The 21467-nt window shown below is 37.8% G+C and overlaps 1 protein-coding gene across 1 annotated transcript; it reads right to left on the reverse strand.

The window, feature by feature from the left end:
• Positions 1-1795: 1795 nt before the first annotated feature.
• On the reverse strand, positions 1796-20302 carry LOC136691498 (neurturin). Its single transcript, XM_066664057.1, has 4 exons — positions 20116-20302; positions 11724-11797; positions 6606-6771; positions 1796-2214 (listed from the first exon to the last, which is right to left on the reverse strand). The coding sequence occupies exons 1-4, from the start codon at positions 20300-20302 to the stop codon at positions 1796-1798; spliced, it is 846 nt and encodes a 281-aa protein (XP_066520154.1).
• Between the last annotated feature and the right edge of the window lie 1165 nt (positions 20303-21467).

Raw genomic sequence — 21467 nt, forward strand, 5'->3', positions numbered from 1 at the left:
GTCTGAGCCAGTAGGATCCTTCATTTTTAAGAGTGTATTATACGAGCACAATGAATATCGTATAAATCGTGCATGGTCTCAAACAGTTTAAGCGATTGACTCATGTAGTAACAGACAGTTAAGATTAAATATAAACAACAATACAAAATTGATGAGGTAACAGCTTAAATCATATTAAAGCAAAAAATGTCATCTTTCAAAAGAATAATTTGATGTAAAATCAAATTTACACTTTACCTGTTACACAAAATATAGTGCCTTAGCCAGTTTTGCGAACACGTATAGCAAGGTCATATGCCACCATTACTGTCATTAATTAATCATCACACACTTACTTAAACCATGTTACATATTCTCCACCAGGCTTATATGAGGTTTCTGCACATTTTGTATAGTGGAATGGACAATAGACAGTGAATCTGACACTGCATGCAGAGTTGCCTATGGAAAGGCTTTCTGTTACTTTGATTCATCATGTGAGGTATATATTGATGGTGAAATTCTTATATGACTTATGTAGGCATAATGACTGGCAGAGAAATCCTTTAGCACACTCAGCCAAAAAGCTTAATACTCATTAACACTAACATTAACTCAAACCCTAACTTTAACTTCAACACTAAACCTAAATATAACATTTTCTGTAAGCTTAAAACAATCTCAATCCAAACCATAATCCTATCAGTGATGCTAACCTTAAAATGAACCTTAATCTAACACTAACTTTAAACTCAACACAAAATTTAAACCTGAAAGTCAACACTAATTACAAACTCACTACTCTTACCCTGGTAATGAAATGAGTAATATCAGATAGTTTATTAACAACTTAAGCGTTTGTCCATAAGCTTTAGCAGGTAATCTAAAACCATGTGTGTCTTTGTTGAAGCTCCAAACTATTCTGTTCTTCTCATTACCAGCGTTCCTTTTCTCCCTCAAAGGCAACAAAATCCCACTTGTCAAATTGTGCTCCTTTCTTGCAATTCCTGGAGCATTCATAGGCTGTTCCCTCTCAAAACATCCACGATGGTTTCATCGCCTCCTGTAATGAATCAGCACAGCTGTTCCTCTCCAATTTCCCAGTACACAGAAGTCCATTAGCCAAGAAAAGTTTAGTGTGTTTGCTTGGTATTGCACAAGCAAAGAGGCAAAGTGCAGCTAACCAATAACGATGATTATATATCAACAAACAATTTGATATACGCTGTTAGAAATTTTGTGGTTTTGTGATTTAGGCACGTTAGCTGCATTATCTTTACAGATAAGGTGTAAATGTAAATAATTAAATGCCTTGAGTAACTTTTCTGCATATAGAATGAATAGAAAATATGTAAATTTGACGTTTCATCAAACTGTTCTTTTAAAAGCATGATCTATTGATTCCTCATTCCACAACTGTACAATACAGGTGGATTTAGAAAAATTGGATACTCCACATTCATGCTTCTACAGCTTGTATGTCTTGTAGCTGAGAGCAAATTGGTGTGGAATATCCAAGCTTATCAGATGTGTGCTGTTCTTTCTCTGACTATTGTAGTGATCTTTCTCTAGCTGGGTGGCACCATATCTGGAGCAGAAAACACTTCCCTGGCTAAACTCCTTGATGCTGTGTCTCCATAGTCATGACTGGAGGTCTACTGCATCTGCAGCCATCTTGGATTTTCGCTGTGCAGTCCTGGCGAACTCTCGCACCAGCTCTCAAGCTGAGGTCCCATAGAAGGGACAGGAATCATACTGTGCTCTCCCTCCAGCCAGGAGCTTTTGATTCATTTATCCAGCTGCTTCCTCAGCCTCCTCATCCCACACAGCTGCAGTTGGCCGCAGAGAGCCATCTGATGGTCTGCCAGATGGTGCGAGCATCCATAAAGGAGACAGTCTCAAAGCGTGTTGGCCGGCAGCAGGGCTGAATGCTGACCTTGGGCTCAGTGATGCTGCCATGGTCCATTAAGTGTTTGAGTGCTACATCATAGTTCTTGCGGGATTTTTCACATGTACCCACGCAATATTTAAACAGCACAATCTCATCTGAATCATAGCCCAACCCCAGGTCCCGAACCCGCAGCTGCTTTTTCTCTAGATGGCAATCCCCGCTATCCCGGAGCCGCTTTCTGTTCTTGCGCTCCTTGCTTCTTTTTTTTTCAGAAGTGGTAAATCCAGCAGGAGAGCGCTGCCACCTGCTCTTGTTGTTGTCACCTTCCTCCATCACAGATGGCTCTACAGGGAAAGAGTGTAAAACAGAGATAATTTAACATACTGACAATTGAGAGACTGAGATCCTGCTGTTGTTACCTTAAACCAGTCACATAAATGCAGACTGATACATGTGTAGTCTTTAAGAATAGTTCTCTACAGGATTAACATATTATTTGAATGATAATTCTTTGATAACAAAATACAATAATCTAAAAGAACAGTTGCCACTGGTAGGGCACAAGTTGTACCTTGGGAATAATGCTAAAAGTCATACATTTTAAGCACTGGTCAGGACTCATCTGCATTTCAAGTGTTTAAACTTTTGGTAGGGCCATTTTTGTACATTTGGGAGATTTAAGCAGCATCCTGTTTAGTAGTCATTTTAATTAAGATCCAATGTAAGAAAATCTCTTAATATATTTGTCCAAAAGTGCAGTGAATAAAGTTCTAAATTGTATCTAGAAACAGTCCTGACCTTCATGTTTAATCAGACTCAATAACTAAATTGATATAACAAGAAATGTAAATGATATTTATATGCCAATCTTTGATTAAGTACACTGTAAACCCTAATGTTCAAAAATAATTCATTGGTCTGAGTGATTCTATCTTAAAATATATTGAAAAGTTGCACTCAGTTTAACAATTCAATTATCTTCAACAATATCTTTTTGAGTTTGTGAAAGTGTGAATATTTTGATTTAGCAGAGTGTTTGTGGTAAAAACTAGCTGTATATGATAGATTTAACTGAACGTAAAAGATATGGGTTTATGTGGCATTATATCAGAAATCATGAATGTCAGAATAGTGCACTGCAATTTTCAGCCAAGATTGTGCATAGTCTACAGTTCACTGCTTTTAGTGAATTTGGACAAGTTCATGTGTTTATTTCAGTGCAAGGACGCAGTGGCACAACAGGTAGAATTACTGTCACACAGCTCTAATTGACATAATTAAATATAATAGTCACCTATGAAACACTACTCAAGGCCAATTTCAGCTTTTCAAAAGCACTGTGCTTTCACTGACATTAGGATTATGATCCTTGTCTTATGTTCCTTGTCACAAAGCCCTGGTGAATGATGTAACAGTGGCATTTAGGTAAAACCTCTTAATTTACCCTTCAACAGCTGATAGTAAAGCAATATGCACCTCTCATGTGAATTTCATTGTGAAATTCCAGGGCTTATCAGCAGTATGCTGCCCATTCACTAAGAATGCCTGGCACAATAAAACAAAGCAGAGTGTAGCAGACTTAGGGCAGCTAATCCAATGCAGCACTCAGTAATTCACTCTTCATGTCAGTACTGAGAATCCAAACTCTTTGAGGACAAGCTGTGTCACGCTGTCAGTGCCTAATGACAGTTGTTAAAACACAGCATTGAGGACAAAATAAAAATATGAATTAGAATTCTCCCGAAGGCTAAGAGTGGGGTAATTAGCTTTCCAAACTCGATCCAGAGAGCAATTTGCTGTGTCAAAACCTGCCACCAAAATGCTTGAGTAATTTTATCTAGGCTTACTGAAAATATCCGCTCTGTCCATTTACAGTTAAGTGTTGAATGGAAAGTGAATATTGCTCTCATAGTATTTTATTGCTGATGTCACACTTGAATACAGTACTATGTACAGTGCATGAAGTAGAGTCTGTTTTAGTAAGAAAATTTCATTTTAAAAATAGGTTGCTCATATTTCTGGAGATATTTCTGTGGTGAGATTAGATACAAGTTAGCACTAAGAACGTTGGCCTAAGGAAGGGGAAACACAAAAGAAAACAACAGAAATCCAAAACTGGAGATAGTAAATACAAAGATATGGAGAAAGAATTTGGAGAACAAAATTTCTGCACACACCTCCCCCACTACACACACACAAATACTTTTGGTTCACCCTATATATATATATATATATATATATATATATACACACAGTGCCTTGGGAAAGTATTCGGCCCCCTTGAACTTTTAAACCTTTTGCCACATTTCAGGCTTCAAACATAAAGATATAAAATTTACATTTTTTTGTAAAGAATCAACAAGTGGGACACAATCGTGAAGCGGAATGAAATTTATTGGATGTGCCAAACTTTAACAAATAAAAACCTGAAAGTGGGGTGTGCAATATTATTCAGCCCCTTTACTTTCAGTGCAGTAAACTCACTCCAGAAGTTCAGTGAGGATCTTTGAATGATCCAATGTTGTCCCAAATGACTGATCAATTGTGTAATCAAGTCTCCGTATAAATGCACCTGCTCTGTGATAGTCTCAGGGTTCTGTTCAAAGCGCAGAGAGCATCATGAAGACCAAGGAACACACCAGGCAGGTCCGAGATACTGTTGTGGAGAAGTTTAAAGCAGGATTTGGATTCAAAAAGATTTCCCAAGCTTTAAACATCCCAAGGAGCACTTTGCAAGCAATCATATTGAAATGGAAGGAGTATCAGACCACTGCAATCCTACCAAGACCTGGCCGTCCCTCTAAACTTTCATTTCGAACAAGGAGAAGACTGATCAGAGATGCAACCAAGAGGCCCATGATCACTCTGGATGAATTGCAGAGATCTACAGCTGAGGTGGGAGAGTCTGTTCATAGGACAACAATCAGTCGTACACTGCACAAATCTGGCCTTTATGGAAGAGTGGCAAGAAGAAAGCCATTTCTCAAAGATATCCATAAAAAATCTCATTTAAAGTTTGCCACCAGCCACCTGGGAGACACACCAAACATGTGGAAGAAGGTGCTCTGGTCAGATGAAACCAAAATCAAACTGTTTGGCCACAATGCAAAACGATATGTGTGGCATAAAAGCAACACAGCTCATCACCCTGAACACACCATCCCCATTGTCAAACATGGTGGTGGCAGCATCATGGTTTGGGCCTGCTTTTATTCAGCAGGGACAGGGAAGATGGTCAAAATTGATGGGAAGAGGGATGAGGCCAAATACAGGACCATTCTGGAAGAAAACCTGTTGAAGTCTGCAGGAGACCTGAGACTGCGACAGAGATTTATCTTCCATCAAGACAATGATCCAAAATATAAAGCCAAATCTACAATGGAATGGTTCTCAAATAAACGTATCCAGGTGTTGGAATGGTCAAGTCAAAGTCCAGACCTGAATCCAATCGAGAATCTGTGGAAAGAACTGAAGACTGCTGTTCACAAACGCTCTCCATCCAACCTCACTGAGCTCGAGCTATTTTGCAAGGAAGAATGGGCAAGAATTTCAGTCTCTCAATGTGCAAAACTGATAGAGACATACCCCAAGCGACTTGCAGCTGTAATCGCAGCAAAAGGTGGCGCTACAAAGTATTAACGCAAGGGGGCCAAATAATATTGTACGCCCCACTTTTCAGTTTTTTATTTGTTAAAAAAGTTTGACACATACAATAAATTTCATTCCACTTCATGATTATATCCCACTTGTTGTTGATTCTTCACAAAAAATAAAATTTTATATCTTTATGTTTGAAGCCTGAAATGTGGCAAAGGGTTGAAAAGGGGGCCGAATACGTTCGCAAGGCAATGTATACACACACAGGTTCAAACATCTTAGGACGCCCTTTTATTTCAGAAACGAAAAGGAAAATGACATATCTGAATACCCCAGTAATTAATGTGTGAGGGGGCCTATGTCCGGAACAAGTTGGTTCAAGGGTAAGTTTTCCCAATGGGAAGGTGATCACGTAGCATATCAAAGAAAACTAGAATTGTCCCATAACATACAAACCAGATGATTCAGCTTACCCCTGCAGACAATATATGGTTTTATTCGAAGGAAATGTACAATCATAATTTTCTTAGAGACAAGGCCTCTGCTAATGAGAGGATCACAGAGAGGTAATGGTCATACAGAATGGCAAAGAGAATCAAAACCAGAGAGTGCAAGAATGATGGAGTGAGTGAATGAAAAAATAGTCTGAGGAAAGAGGGGGAAAAAACACAACTGCTATTAAAACTTTCAATCATTTTTTTCAAAATCATTGCCCAAGGATAATAACGAATCCAAGGAAATCTCTGCAGAATGTCCAGACCTAATTCTTCTGACTTCTTCCAGAGCTCATATGTGAATTGGTGTAAAGTCACCATTGCCAATAACAAGTGTGTCAGTTATAATGGTTTAAAGCACCCAGTTCGGAACAGTGGAGCAGAGAAACCCTTATCTAGAGTGATGTAGCACAATCCAATACTATCATCCAGCATTGGTTCCTGACAACTCTATTGCTATTGTGGCTCAAATCTGTTGACAGCCAAAATCTCCCAACATTGTAAAGGTTTCTGTAGGCTGCAGAAAAGAAAGGGGCAAACTCAAGCTGTCTACAAACCTTTTATAAGACCAGAAAGCATATCTTATTACTTCTTCCCCATAACTTGAGCTACCTTGGATGCATGTATACCGATTTGTTACTTACCATAAAGATCAGTCCAGGCACTTTTACTTGGCCACAGTGGCTGGTGCTGCTGTTTTTGGGCTATGTTAGCTGTGGATCTCGCTGTGGTGAGGTTGGACTCTGTGTCTTCTGGAAGTATCCACCCATCAGCTAAACCCAGCAGACATACACACATCAAGAGCATCACCTGCAACCACATCAAATCAAACACATGAATGGTCATGTTTGTTTTGAAACAAATAAAAAAAGTTCTTCCTTACCACACCCACCTCGTAAAGTAGCTTTTATTTCCAAAATGACTTAATTTCACCCTTTCACATCCTGCTGCACTCTACACCCTTCTTCAAGAAGCATGATTTGTGTATGTGATTCTCTGCATCAAACCGCAAGACCTGACTTATTCCAATGCTGATCAATATTTAAATCACAGACACTTTAAAATCATATATATTTGCGATTTCCAAATAACAAGCAAAATTGCTGGACTGTGGCAAAAAAAAAAAGATCTCACTCTAATGAACACACTTAACAAGGGGTACGATCTAACTGTGGTATATCATGTAGTCAAACAGGCTCATGCGGTATGCACTTTAAGTCATGATCTCAAAGCGATATCATCTAGATGACAACAGGAATCAGACATAGTATTTAATATAATAATTGTTACATTTCATAAAACATATGCAAAATATATATTCACAAACTATATTTAAATATCTACTGATATTTACTCTTCTCCAGTTTTGCAAACTCTCACTAGTCATAACAATATCTGATGAATAAAATTTTATGTATATAGTTTATCTGGTTCAGAAAGCATAGAATCATATTGTTTTTTTTACTATCACAACTAGCCTCTCCACCATTTATTATCTTATTTGTAACATTTGCACTGGTACCATTTTTGGCTAAATAGTTTATAAACAGGAGGTGCTGTAAGGAAAGTTTTAGTCCATTTGTAGCTGAGATGTGTATGCTGATTGCATAAATATCTGTGCACTTCCTACTGATGAAAGAAAAAAAAAATCAGTGAATGGCTATGCAACTTTCACAGTGATAAACAAAATATATGACTGTATTAAGCAGTCCTAGGTTTAGTACAAACTAAAATACAATGATGCCAGAATAAATGTCATAATAAACCTAAGCAGAAACATTACACATCTGAAAGGTACTGCTAATAACACAGTTGTTTTATCACAGGAAAACTTGCCCTACATGTAATTGCAAATGTGAAAATTACACCCATGTCATGGAAATACGTACACATCTAGTAACTAGAACCACCTTAAAATACTTGTTGGTACCACTTAAAAAAAGACTACACTTAGAAATATTAAAAATAGTTTAAAAATAATTATTTATTGCATGGTTATTAATTACAATATAAACACTTTTAATGTCATTAATAATAATTTTTATCCCAGAGACAGAAATAGTTACCTCTTTTGTGTCTAATAGTGAAAGTGTCAGAGACTGTACTGAAAATGTCAAGGTAAAGAATAAGATGAGACCTTAGTATGCGAATTAAGCCAGTTTTAAATCTTTATAAGTGTAGTCCTATTCTAATGTGGTACCTATTTTTGCATTATTTTTAAGTTTTATATATGTTTTTGATGCATAAGCTTGGATATCATTTTTCAAGAAAGGTCTTCCTCCATTTAGTGTATAATAAATGGTTAATATGTGGAAATAACTATTACAGGTGTTCCATAGATGGCCACTGCAGGGAGAGACTTGATTATAGCTCCAGCCTGTCTGTGCCTGTAGGCCTCAAATACAAAAGAGTGAAATGAAACTTGTGTTGTTTACTATAGTGTATTCCCTGGATAAATTATAATCATAGAATAATAATAATAGTAATAAATCATTACACTTATATTGCTTTTTACAAAGATTCAAAGATGCTTTCATATTTTCAAAACACAAAATAATAATAACAGACAGGAAGACAGGAAGCACAAAAACAAATCATTACAGGCAGAGACATGACAGATCTTGGCATAGGACTGACTTGGGTTAGAGGGAAATTATAAGTAAAAGAGAGAAGTTTTTATGTTTAGTTTTAAATGTGCAGATAGAGTTCACCTGTTGCTCCAAACCTAGGGATCCATCCTATGGAAAGCAGTATCACCAAACCCAAGTAGGCTAGATGATGGCATAGTGACTAACCCAGCAGAGGAAGACCTAAGACCTAAGACCTAAGTTGGCAGGGAATAAGTAAATGTGTCAAGTAAGAAGAAGCAAGTTGATCTTTGTAAGTGAGGGGAAGTCATTTGAATTGTATGAGATATTTTATAGGAAGCCAGTAAGGATGATGCAGGTTGGGCATAATATGATGATCAGAGCAGGTACAGATGAAGACACAAGCAACAAAATTCATACTCTCTGGAGTTTGTGTATTAAGAGGAGTTAATACCAGCAAGTAAGGGATTACAATTGTCCAGGCAGTTAGAAATGAATGCATGAATAAGAGTTTCTGCAGCAGAGTAATACACAGAAGGTTGAAATTTTGTAATGTTGCAATGTTTGGAAAAAATGTTTTAACTACAGAAATGATGTGTAAACAGAAAACAATTTGAGTCAGAGGAGAGAGGGACACAGTTACATTCTCACTGGAAATAGAGAGGGAATTTTGGTGAATGTTGGATCCTATAAGTTTTTATCACTATTTATTATAAGGAAGTTGTACTTCACTGAAGTTTTAATTTCTACAATTTCCTATGGGGATGAGGGGTAGGTTTTAGTGTCAAAGTAAATCTGAGGTTTGTCCACATAGCAGTGAAACTTAAGTTGGAATGTATATATTATACATAGTGGTTATATATATTGTGTATTAAATAAACAAAATTGGGGAGTCTTGGGGAACCCCCAAAATAACAGCATGCCAAGAGTACCAAACTGTTTTATGTTAGTTCAGTCACTATCAGAAAATCTACCCAGAACTTTCAGACATTAATGCACTTTTTTCTACCATGCTGTGAATCTGTCATACAGTCACACACTACACACACACTCAGAGAGAGAGAGAGAGAGAGAGAGAGTAGGAAAGCATTTTACACATGTCAGTGCAGTGTTCTCAATTTACCTCACAAAGTGTAACCATATGCAGTGCTCATTGAATTTTTTATTTCATGTAGTGTCCAGGCTTTCAGAGAGATGCAGACAAAATCTAGTCCATTCAAAACTATCCTTAGCCAATAAACATCAAAATAAATAATTGCTTTTTTATCCAGTTCTCCCTGCAAGTAGCACCTCTTTCTTAGCTAAAGAAGACAGGAGCTCTTTGGAACTTGAGCAGTGCATGTCTTGATCCTATCAAGGATACTAATAAAACATTTCAGTCTTTTACTGTCTTTTGAGCCCCTTAATATTTCCATTTGTTGTTCAGAAAGACGAAATTTAGTAAGAACAGTCCTCACACAAAAGGCACAGGATTAGAAGCAAGATATTGCTTATGCTGCTTACAATCTTAACCCGGCAGAACATGGAAAATCAATGTCCCGGTAAGTGATTTGCAGTGAGTTTGTGAAGGCAATACCAGGTGAGATATAAAGTCACTCTGGTCACTGATCATGCTGTCCTTATCTGGGTTTTCAATCAGCTGAGGCCATCCTCAAAACTGACCCAGTGGGCTATTAGTTACATGCCTGTGATTTACAGTTGTTTACCATAAAGGTCAGTGTAATATAGTCCTTGATTCATTGTCACACGGTCTCCCTCCAATGGCACTTGCTGTCAACAGATCCTCATTGCCACTGCTCATGACCCAGTACTCGCTGGACAGACTATATCTCCCTGTTGGCCTGGGAACACCAGAAGGGGTTAGCTCAGGTTGCTGGGGACAGAGATGCCTGGGCTTGCCCTGTTGGCACCATGTCCTTGAAATGGACTTGTGATTATCTGTTCAGTGTATATGTTGCATGTTTATGTATTTAATTGTCAAATCATCTTTTTTAACAGTCTTAATATTTGATCTATAAATACATTACTGACATAGATGTCCAAATTCATGTCTGCTTTAGAAACAAGTTTAAAGCATTTAAAGGAACACTATGTAGTATTTGTACCATAACATGACAGTTTCAAAATGATTGTGATGCTCCTCCAGCTTGTAATAGGGACAATAGCGCCACTCACTTCTCTCCGTGGATAATGAAAGACTGGGCTAACGACTTGGAAATCAAGTTGAGTGCCCTGAGTGTGTTTATTACTAAAAGCCCAAGAGCCAGTTGTGACCAATATTAATATTCCTTGGCTCAGAGAGAGAGAGAGAGAGAGAGAGAAGATTAAAGAGTCAACAGATTGGTTCAGATACAGTCCCGTACATCTCTTAAGGTTTTGCTGGTCTGCTGTAACTCAGTGTCACAAAGTCTCAGCAACACCCCCACTTCTTTAATTACTTAACTAACACCCAATACATGCATGTGTGTCCACTGAGTAAGTATTTCATAGTTGCTTTATTGAATGAGGGTCAGAGATCTGGCCAGTAGGATCTGATGTGCCAGGGAGAGGAAACACATCACTCAAACACACACACACACACACACACACACACACAAACACACAAACCCCAAAACAGCCAGCAACTAAAGTCCTGGCCATGTAGAGTATGGTGTAAATGCACCTCCCACAAATGAATCTCTCATAGCAAATGTAAGTTTACTAGCGCATCTAATTTAGAATCACTGTCACTATACAATATATAGTATAATGTTATATATGCTTGTATGGCTGTGTTATTCATTCATTCATTGTCTATAACTGCTTATCCAGTTCTGGAGCCTACCCGGAATCACTGGGCTCAAGGCAGGAACACAAACTGGAAGGGGTGCCAGTCCTTCACAGAGTGACACACACACACACACACACACACACACACACACCCCTTCACACCTACGGACACTTTTGAGTTGCCAATCCACCTATCAATGTGTGTTTTTGGACCATGTGAGGAAACCGGAGCACCCGGAGGAAACCCACACCGACACAGGGAGAACACACCATGCTCCTCACAGACAGTCACCCGGAGCAGGACTCAAACCCACAACCTCCAGGTCCCTGGAGCTGAGTGACTGTGACACTACCTGCTGACGCCCTGACAACGTGAGTGTGTGTCCAACATTTTAAATTTCTCACCTTCCAGTACCTCAGGTGACTGTGGATTGATGCTGCAGATGCGTGATGCTCCTGATTCCTCCAGCCCTTTCCATCTGAAACACAACAGGACTATGTTCATACGTAATCATTGCCTTTCATTGTAATTCTATAAACATTACAATACCTTCCCAGTAATTCAAAATAAAAAGAGGAATATTGTTTTGTTGTAAAATTGCTTTGTTTGTTTTGATTATTACTGCAAGTAGGTACAAGCATGAAGACTGATTTGCAGTCAAACATCAGGTCATGTTATTTCCATAACAGCAGGGTCATCAGTCACAGTTGGCCTTTTTTTAACAAATGTGAAAACGTGAAAGTGAGAGCGAGCAGTAACTGAATAGATGAGTGAGTAGGTTGAATGAGTGAGTAAAACTGTAAAGAAATTAGGTAGGAACTAAGGTTACCTTGTAAGCTAATAATGTGTGAAATACTAAGCAAGTGCTGTGAGTGAGTGGCTCTCAAACATAAGGTGTTTTACACAAGAACAGGAACACTACACTTTTATGTTTTCCAAGTCCTTCATGAATCACAGAGATGTCTATAGCCTTGTTTACTTTATAAAGATATTTACAGTCATTTTAAAATTCCTCAGTGTCTGTAAACACAATGTCGCTTTTTCTGCTCAGATAAATAAATTATTTCCCTTTACAAATACACTATTTTGCCAAAAGTCAGTAGTAGTAGTTAGTACACACCTACTAATCCAGCATTTCTTCTAAAATGAAGGGCATTGAAATTGATTGCATTCTTCCATACAAACAAAGTCATGTACTTTTCAATGTAAAATTTATGCTGTCACATTTATATGTGAAAAGTACTTTTTAAGCTTTTTTTAAGCTTGTTCTAAAGTTTTTTGGACCGTTGATAAACAAATGTTGACATTTAACTTATTTTTTCATAGTTGTTTTTTTATATTAACAGCTTTTGCACTGTGCCTTTAAGACACCCAGACAAAATATTAAAATTACATCCTTGTTTCTACATGCGTTGTCCATTTAAGCAGCTCCACTTACCATTTAGGTAAGGTGACACGGATACGATGGTGTGCTAGACACAACAGTTTTTCCTTCACAGGCCATTGTATTAGACACTAACTTGTCTGTCCATATTGTACATGTAGTAGCTCATCTGTTACTGCAGTGTGTGTTAGTGATCCCTTAGTCCCTCATCAGTGGTCACTGGGCATATCCACAGGTTACTTTTTTGGTTTATTGACTATTTTCAGTCCAGCTGTGACACTGTGGTGTGTAAAACTTGCAGGAGCACTGCTGTGTCTGATCCACTCAAGCCAGAGCAACACACAAACACTCCAACACTGAGACAATATCTCTGCAGTACTGAGAATTATCCACCACCCAAATAACACCTGCTTTATCGCGGCCCTGTTCATTGAAGGACAGGAAAAAAGAGGGCTAAAAAGTATACAGAGCAATATATAGATTACCGACTAAATATGGAACTACAAAGTTTACCCATGTGCTAATGAAACTGATAAAATGTACAATGGGTGCAGAAAGAAGGGGGTGGTTTTAATATTTTGGCTGACTGCTGTATGTAAGTATTGTTCAACTGCTGAATAAGTGGAAACATTTTCTGTTACTTCAGCAGGTTTTTTTCTGAATTGTGTACTCTCTAAACTGAATAACTGCAAGATATAAAAGGTGCAAAGTGCAAGTCGCAAAGTGCAAAATCCTCATAGATCCAAATGTAGGTGCAATAAGACCTGGCTGCTTCTTAAAGGAGGAGACATGAATACCAATATAAATCATCAGAGACTGAAATGATCTATCACAAGCTTTAAATATCCTTCTTTACTGCACTGTTTCTAAAAATACAGCAATTCCACTAGTCCTGACACAGTAGGCCAGAGTTTGGCTGCTTTTCATGGCCACCAGCACAAAGGTTAGCAGAGCGGTGGCATCCCATTACAAAACATGCAGCTAGCTGACTGTAATCGAAACCCTGTTATTGACATGTCAACTGGGATAATACAGTTACAACCAAAAAATACTACCAGTGCAATGGGGAAAGACCATGATGGAAGGATAGAACTACTGACCTGCTACTCTACACACACACACACACACACACACACAAACTATATACCACAGAAAAAGTAAATGCATTAAGGCAAAGCTCATTAATAACTTACACAATTAGCAATTTTGTGTTTAACATGTTGAAGAAAGTCAAAGACATCTAATCATTCTGCTTTGAGTGAAAATCTGTCAAAACCCTAGGTCAAAGCAGGAAAATAAAAATGATGACGTCGAAGTCTACAGATATTGGCTCAGTTTTATTTATACATAAATTGATTTATCACATAAGTTACACTAAAACACCTGACTGTCCATATTCTTATGACTACTATATGATTAAATTCAAATAGTACATGCAAACACCAGGGATGGGGACATAAAGCTGGTTTTGGTTTGCTAAGCTGGCTGGTTTAGGTTTTGGTTGTTAAGTGTCACAAGGTGTTGCTAGGGTAAAGATGTTGGTTACCAGTGTGTTGCTAGGCTATCTTTAAAGTGTTGGTAGGTGGTTGGTATGGTGTTCCGAATGTATCTGTGTTGGTTGCTAAGGTGTTCCTGGGTTTTATCTAAGATGTTGATATAATTTGGTGGTTGTAGCTTAAAAACTTTGACATGTGAAAATGTATTTACAGGTGTATCTCAATAAATTATAATATAATCAAAATGTTAATTTATTTCAGTAAATCAAACTAAAAAAGTGAAACTCATATTATATAGGTTCATTACAAACAGGGTGATCTATTTCAAGCTTTTATTTCTTTTAATATTGATGATTATGGCTTACAGCCAATGAAAGCCCAAAAGTCATTATCTCAGATAATGATTCTTGATACAAAAATGTTGGCCTAATGAAAAGTATTTACAGTATATGTACTCAGTACTTGGTCGGGGCTCCTTTTAAATAAATTACTGTTACGGAAGTCCAGGTTGCTTTGATAGTGGCCTTCAGTTCGTCTGCATTATTGGGTCTGATGTTTCTCAACCTCGACTTGACAATAGGTCAGTCGGGTTTGCTGGCTAATCAAGCACTGTGATACTGTGGTTATTAAACCAGGTATTAATACTTTTGGCAGTGTGAAGAGGTGCCAGGTCCTGCTGGAAAATTGAATCCACATCTCCATAAAGCTTGTCAGGAGAGGAAAGCATGAAGTGCTCTAAAATTATCTGGTAGACGGCTGCGCTGACTTTGGACTTGATATAACACAGTGGACCTAGACCTCAAGCTGCTTGGAGTGTGTGCCTCTCCACCCTTCCTCCAGTCTCTGGGACCTTGATTTCCAAAGGAAATGCACAATTTACTTTAATCTGAAAACAAGAGTTTGGACCAACGAGTCCAGAATAATCCAGTATTTTTTCTCTTTGGCCCAGGTAAGATGCTTCTGCCGTTGTCTCTGGGTCATGAGTGACTTGGCACTACAGCAACACAACAGTTGTAGCCAATGTCCTGGACACGTCTGTGTGTGGTGGCCCTTGGTGAATCTCAAATAGAAATAAACGAAGAACACTGCAACACATTAATTAACATCGCAGCTAATTTACTATATATTCTTTATATATGATAATCCAGGTTGTTGTTAATTGTGGATTATACATACTCCTGATGCATAAAATGACTTAACTTGCAGTAAAATAAAAGCTGTAATAGACTTGAGGACATTCACGGTATCAATCTTGGGTCATTAAATTGCAAAGGTAGGGACCTCGTGGGCTACAATTTCTAAATGTATACCAGGAATGGACTAACTCTTTGGGACCGAGTACGTTTAGTGTACCCAGTGTTTTTAAACCCCAGCAATGTTGTTGTATCTAATACATTTATATCAGTACAACACCAATTACAAAAGCATGACCATATCATGTTTCTGTTGCACTGAGAATGGCCACCACTCAAGTCGGACCTTTACACATACAAAATACATGTTTGTGCTCAAATGGACAACACGAAAGTGCATTTCATGTGGTGTTTCCATTATTTTGAATTCCCATTAGTGATCGACCGATATATTGATACTATATCAAGATAATTTCTTGATAATTAATCGGACGATTTTTGGCATTTTTTATATTATCTGCATCGGCCGATATATTAGCGCAAGAGGCCGATATTTACACAATGAACACAGACAATGCTGTGGGCAGAGCCGTCATTCTGGCTGTAAGAGCGCCCCTAGCGTCCATTTTGCCATCTTACAGACAAACATCATTGAGCACGAGTACAAGCCTCCAACCTGTAGCTGCATGCCGTCTCATCAGAGAAAACGGTATGAATTATCTTCTCTTCTTCAGCTCTCACTATTTGTTACTGGCTGTGCTTTGTAACATACACTCAATAATCAGCATCATAAACGACTGAGTTGATAGTTGTAACACTAGAAGCCCAGCGTTATTTAGCTTCTTATTTCGCTCATTGGTCGGCGGCGCTAAAAAAAAAAAAATCACTCATTGTTATATCCGTCAGTGTATCTCAAGTACTACAGGTCCAATGTCGACAGTCAATGTACCAAATTAAAGCTTAAAGTCACTGATTTTCATTGATTTAATCATTTTATATATAATCTCACTCGATAAATAGTTATTTTTACTGTTATTGGAAATTATGAAAAAATATTAGTGACAGATTTTCAGATTTTTCATGGCGCCATATTTGAGTAATGTGTACATATCATACACCAGTCGAACAGTTAGACTCTTAGGATCACGAAGATACACACTAAAATGTAGGACTAAGAATTAAAGCCAAAAAAATAAGATAATCTAAACTTCAGGTTTCTTCCTCATCGATGACAAAACCACTGCTTCTCGAAGCCTGAAGAGCCCACAAGCAGCTCACACACAAAGTTAACACAGCAGTGCTTACCTTAGATAGTCCCCTTCAAAACGAGACTAAATCTCAGTCTCTCCATCAAACCGTTCGTGAGTAATCCTCATGTTTGTGTCAAGAGTACTGGTCGAAAAAAAAATCCCCAAGAAATAGTACACATTTTCAAGAAATAATTAAAATATGTCACACCTACTGCTGCGTAGCTTTTTCCAACAACATGTCAATCAAGTCTGTAGACCAATAAGGGGCAGCGTTATGACAATGTGCACCCAAGGAGAAACACGGAGCAGAGCGGATATGTTTTCAGCGCCTAACAGACCCAGACACCGCGAGAGAGACTCAAACGGTTCCGTTTGGCAGACACAAGCTCCACTAACAATAATCAAGTCAATAAACATGTTTCAAAGCTTAGATGTCTTTACTAGTTACATTTTCCCCACTGAGGGCATTTAAATGCAGCAGGGGGTGTGGGGGAGGTTGCCTTGCTCTACAGCCAATCAGAGTGCAGCTCTCGCCTTTTAACACATCAGACATTTAAAGGAACACTGTGAGAAACAAGTGTAAACATCAGAAATAAACTCAGTAAATCAGAATAAAACACACCATAACTAAGGGTTTTTACTGTTTGGTGAGGGGTAAATGGCCACTTGGTGAGGGACAGACTAGTTTCTCATAGAAAGTAAAAAAAACACTAAGATGTTGACATTAGGTCTAGACAAAAAATATACATTGTATTTTTGCAGTAAAAGTAATCATTTTCCTTATGGAGCGCTTGAGGTCTAAATAGACACTTGGAGAGGCCATCTGTCCACTGTCTGCTCCAGCTTGAATAACTTCAAACGAGTATGAGGTATCAACTCCAAATTTTACCTGATGAAAGTAGACCCCTGGAGACACACGTTTAAAAAGAAAAAAGTAATGGGACTCATGAACTCTTTAGTTTATAGTCACTAACATTTTTTTTTCCAATATAAGACAATAGGGAATATCGGCTTTACATATCGGCCGTCGGCCACTACTGCTGTCTAAAAATCAGCATCGGTATCAGCCATCAAAAAACCCATATCGGTCGATCACTAATTCCCATTACATATATTGATACCAGCCACAACATTAAAGTGATTCCTTGTTTCTACAATCACAGTCCATTTTATCTGTTCCACTCACCAAATGGTACTTCTGCAAGTACAGACTGTAGTATACCTGTTGCTCTGCATAATTTGTTGCCCCCCCCCCCCCCCCACTTCAAGGGTCGGGACCCCCACAGGACCACCACAGAACAGATATTTATTGTCTGGTGGATCATTCTCAGCAAAGCAGCTCTAAGAGTGTGACTGTGTGGTAAGAAATTTATATATTTGTTTTTTAGCTATATAAACACCATAGACAAGACAGAGAAAAATGTATACATGTATAAATATGTATATGTTGTATGCATATGGAGACTCACATATCTCTCTGTCTGTGCTGTTTATGTACGTTTAGAGGGCAAATCTATTGCATACATTCTGGAATTCTGCCTTCTTAAATTCTCAGAATTTGGAGAATGATGAACTGTGTAAAATGTATGCCTTTTAAAAATGAAGGGCCTCTGTTTGTATTCCTCTCTGAGGAGGAACTTCTGTATTAGTGTGACAACATGAGACCAGATGTTCAGCGCCTGCTCTGGAGCAGTACAACGTACATTCATCAACATCTATCTCTCCTTCTCTCTCTCTCTCTCTCTCATATACACACACATCAATACAGTGAAGAAAGCTGTTCAAATGGATCAATTCTAGCTAAAGAAAACTTAAACGTCTCTTATTGTGCTTGTATGAAAAAATTATCATGCACCTTAGGAGTGAGTCTCTGAAGACTAGTGATCTGTCATTTAGATAGATGAGAGGAAGAGAACATGCAGAACTCTCAAATTGTATTTGTGTATATGTGTGACAGAGAGTAAGAGTGAGAGACAGACAGACAGAAACAGACAGAGAGCAAGAGATGTATTCTGTCGAGTTTCCTGTGTTTGTTTATCCCGCTGCAATTCTAGAACATTCCTCTTATTTGTAACTAATTGACTAACTGCATTCTGTTAAAGCCACTAACCTTACACCATTTGAGGAAAACAAAGCTAGCTGTTTCTCACAAGGGTGGCTAAATATCTCTCCAGCTGCTCTCCTTCAGAAAGCTAATGAATTTCTGCTACTCTCCACATGCCTGTACACATGTGGCACTATTTAAGACATTGATGAATAATAGCTGTTATTAGAACCACTCAACATTTCACTGTCTATTTGCCTATATTTAAACAGGCGGCCAAACTTTCTCTTTTTTTTTCTCCCCTACTGATAATTATCTGATATTTTTACTTAAGTTTAAACACATGGAGTCTGATTTTTCCCCAAATTTCCGATTCTGATCTACAGCACATTTACAGCTTAGTTGTTTTCTCTTACAGCTGATTCAACTTATCAGCCACTTATCAAGACTTTCATTTGTTGAATCCAGTATTTTGGAGCAGGAAACTGCTGATGGATATCACTGATTGTAAAAACACAGAAACATGATTAAAATAGCTTTAAGATTAACTACTAGGAATAACATCAAGATCATATCATTTAGGTAAAACTGGAATCTGGTAAAATTTGAGGCTAATCTCTCAAGCATGTAGGCTATCAGGATATTTTCTTTAGCATGCAATAAGTAACGAATAGTTGGAATTTATTAAAATGAAAGGTCAAAAGGTCATGGCCAAAAGCTAAGCTGTGTATAGTAAAGCTCACAAATTAAACACTATAAAGAATTTTGTTGATAAAAAATGTCATAACTCATAACTAGCCTGTTTTTCCCACGATTTGAAGACAGCGTCCTAAAACATTGTGTGAGGTAATGGAATGATATAATGTTGAAAGAAAATTTCAGGTAATGCTAACAGAAATTAAAGTTTATCAAATCTGGAATACTGGTGTGTTCTTCCTGTGTTTGTGTGGATTTGCACAGGTGAGCTCTGGTTTCCTCCCACAGTCCAAAAACACATGTTAGTACGTGGTAGGTAGATGGGCTCAGCAAAATGATTCACAGGTGTGAATGTGCGAGTCTGTGATGGACTGGTGCATTGTTCAGGGTCAAACAGTTACAAATGAATATATGAATGAACGGATGGATGGGTATGTTGACTTATACAATGAATCTACATTATACTCAGAGCCATCCTAGACAATTAACAGTTAATTAATAACTGTTTAATTTCCTTCTGTTCATTCCCTTTTCTTTTGCTCAGACATTTAGAATTTTATTTTAGACCAAAATTATCCAGAAACAGGAATATAATAGCTAAGAACTATCTATGCAGACAGATGATGAATATAATATGTTTTATTGAGGTTCTAAGAGCAGCTTAGGTCTTTCTTTAGTAGTATTTCTACAGGAATATTTTTTACGTGATGCTAAGCTGCCTGAGCTACTGCTATTTCATTCACTCATGAAAATCCGTTTTTACTTAAACATGGATTTAGGCTGCTCTACAAACGTCCATTAGCATCAGGTGTTTTCTGAGCTCTAGCAGCTCCTGCCCTGCCCTGACCCTGAAGAAGGTGTTTCTTGTTAGTGTAAAATCTAGCCTGTTCATTAGCGAGCTCTGCAGTAAAACCTGCTGTGGTCAGGTTGTCCCACACTGACTGCAGCTCAAAAACTCTGTGGCTTTGTGAAAGGGCCATTACGTCTTACTACAGCCAGTCATCAAACATTCACTTAAGAACAGTTTTATTGGTAAGTAAATGCCACGGAATCCAAAGCACTCACACATTAAGCAGACCTGGATTCATTTTACACTATTTTATAACCAGACTTACTCCTGTGCTTTAAAGCAGTAGATAACAGTTAGTCATTCTGTGTCAGAACCAACATAAGCAAGCCTACTTGCAAATACTTAACAACTACACACAGCTTGAGGCAAATGTATGATGATTTAGGCATGCAATTTACATCCTGCTATTTGCTGGGGTATAAGCTTTCATTACCTGTTAGCTACACTAGCTTCTTAGCTCCAAGTAAATATTCAGACATAGATATTGACTACATTTAGGTTACAAAAAAAGGGACATTTTGGTTTCTTTTTGCCAAAATATGACTCTAAAAGCTCTAAAAGCAGCTTCCTCTCTCCTCCCTTCAGCCTCCTTCGGGAACATGTGTAGGAGCTGATAGTACAGACATTTTTTTTCCAGTAGACTTGGCCAACCACCTGCATTAGGGGCTTTTTAAGGATGCCTCTCTTAGTCCAGTCCTTTTTAGGTGGTAATAGTTGGCTTATAGCTTGTCTATAATCAGTAAATATGCCACATAAATATATTTATACCCAACAAGTGACCTGTGCAAATATCATAAAATTAGAAGACCATATAGGAACAACTGTAAAAGATTTTTACAGACATAAAATTTTATGACTTCCGAAATGCCATTAAGACCAAGTCAAAACTACCATAATATTTTCCAGACACTATAAAACTTGTGTTCACTTTTAAGTATAAATTATTGAAGAGGACCACACAGACTCACATGTATAGTCATCTGGATCAGTAAAGTCCTCATAGAAAAGTTAACTAGAAATAAAAACAACAATTACACTTAATATAGAATTTCAGCAAATTTGACTAATATATAAACTAAGCATTCAGTATAATAGCCAGTCACTTTATTTATTTAGTTGTTGTTATACGTTTATCTTGCACTATTGTTTACACTGCCTTGTACTTCCAGTATCCTACCTCCAAATCAGGTTATTGTCTTCAGTCAGTGTCCCATTGTCTCATGTATGTCTATCAGTGAGCTGCTGGTATGTCCTGCACTTGTCTTCTGTTGTCCTGCACTTGTCTTCTGTTTGTT

Source organism: Hoplias malabaricus, chromosome 3, assembly GCF_029633855.1.
Source record: "Hoplias malabaricus isolate fHopMal1 chromosome 3, fHopMal1.hap1, whole genome shotgun sequence".
Taxonomy (NCBI): Eukaryota; Metazoa; Chordata; class Actinopteri; order Characiformes; family Erythrinidae; genus Hoplias; species Hoplias malabaricus.

Excerpts from the sequence above, each read along its gene's own strand:
- LOC136691498 (XM_066664057.1), bottom strand. The coding sequence starts at position 20,302 with ATGGCCCTTTCACAAAGCCACAGAGTTTTTGAGCTGCAGTCAGTGTGG. Across the intron at positions 11,798-20,115 it reads AACACCTGATGCTAATGGAC|ATGGAAAGGGCTGGAGGAAT; the intron begins GTTTGTAGAGCA and ends GTTGTGTTTCAG. Across the intron at positions 2,215-6,605 it reads TGCCTGGACTGATCTTTATG|AGCCATCTGTGATGGAGGAA; the intron begins GTAAGTAACAAA and ends CTTTCCCTGTAG.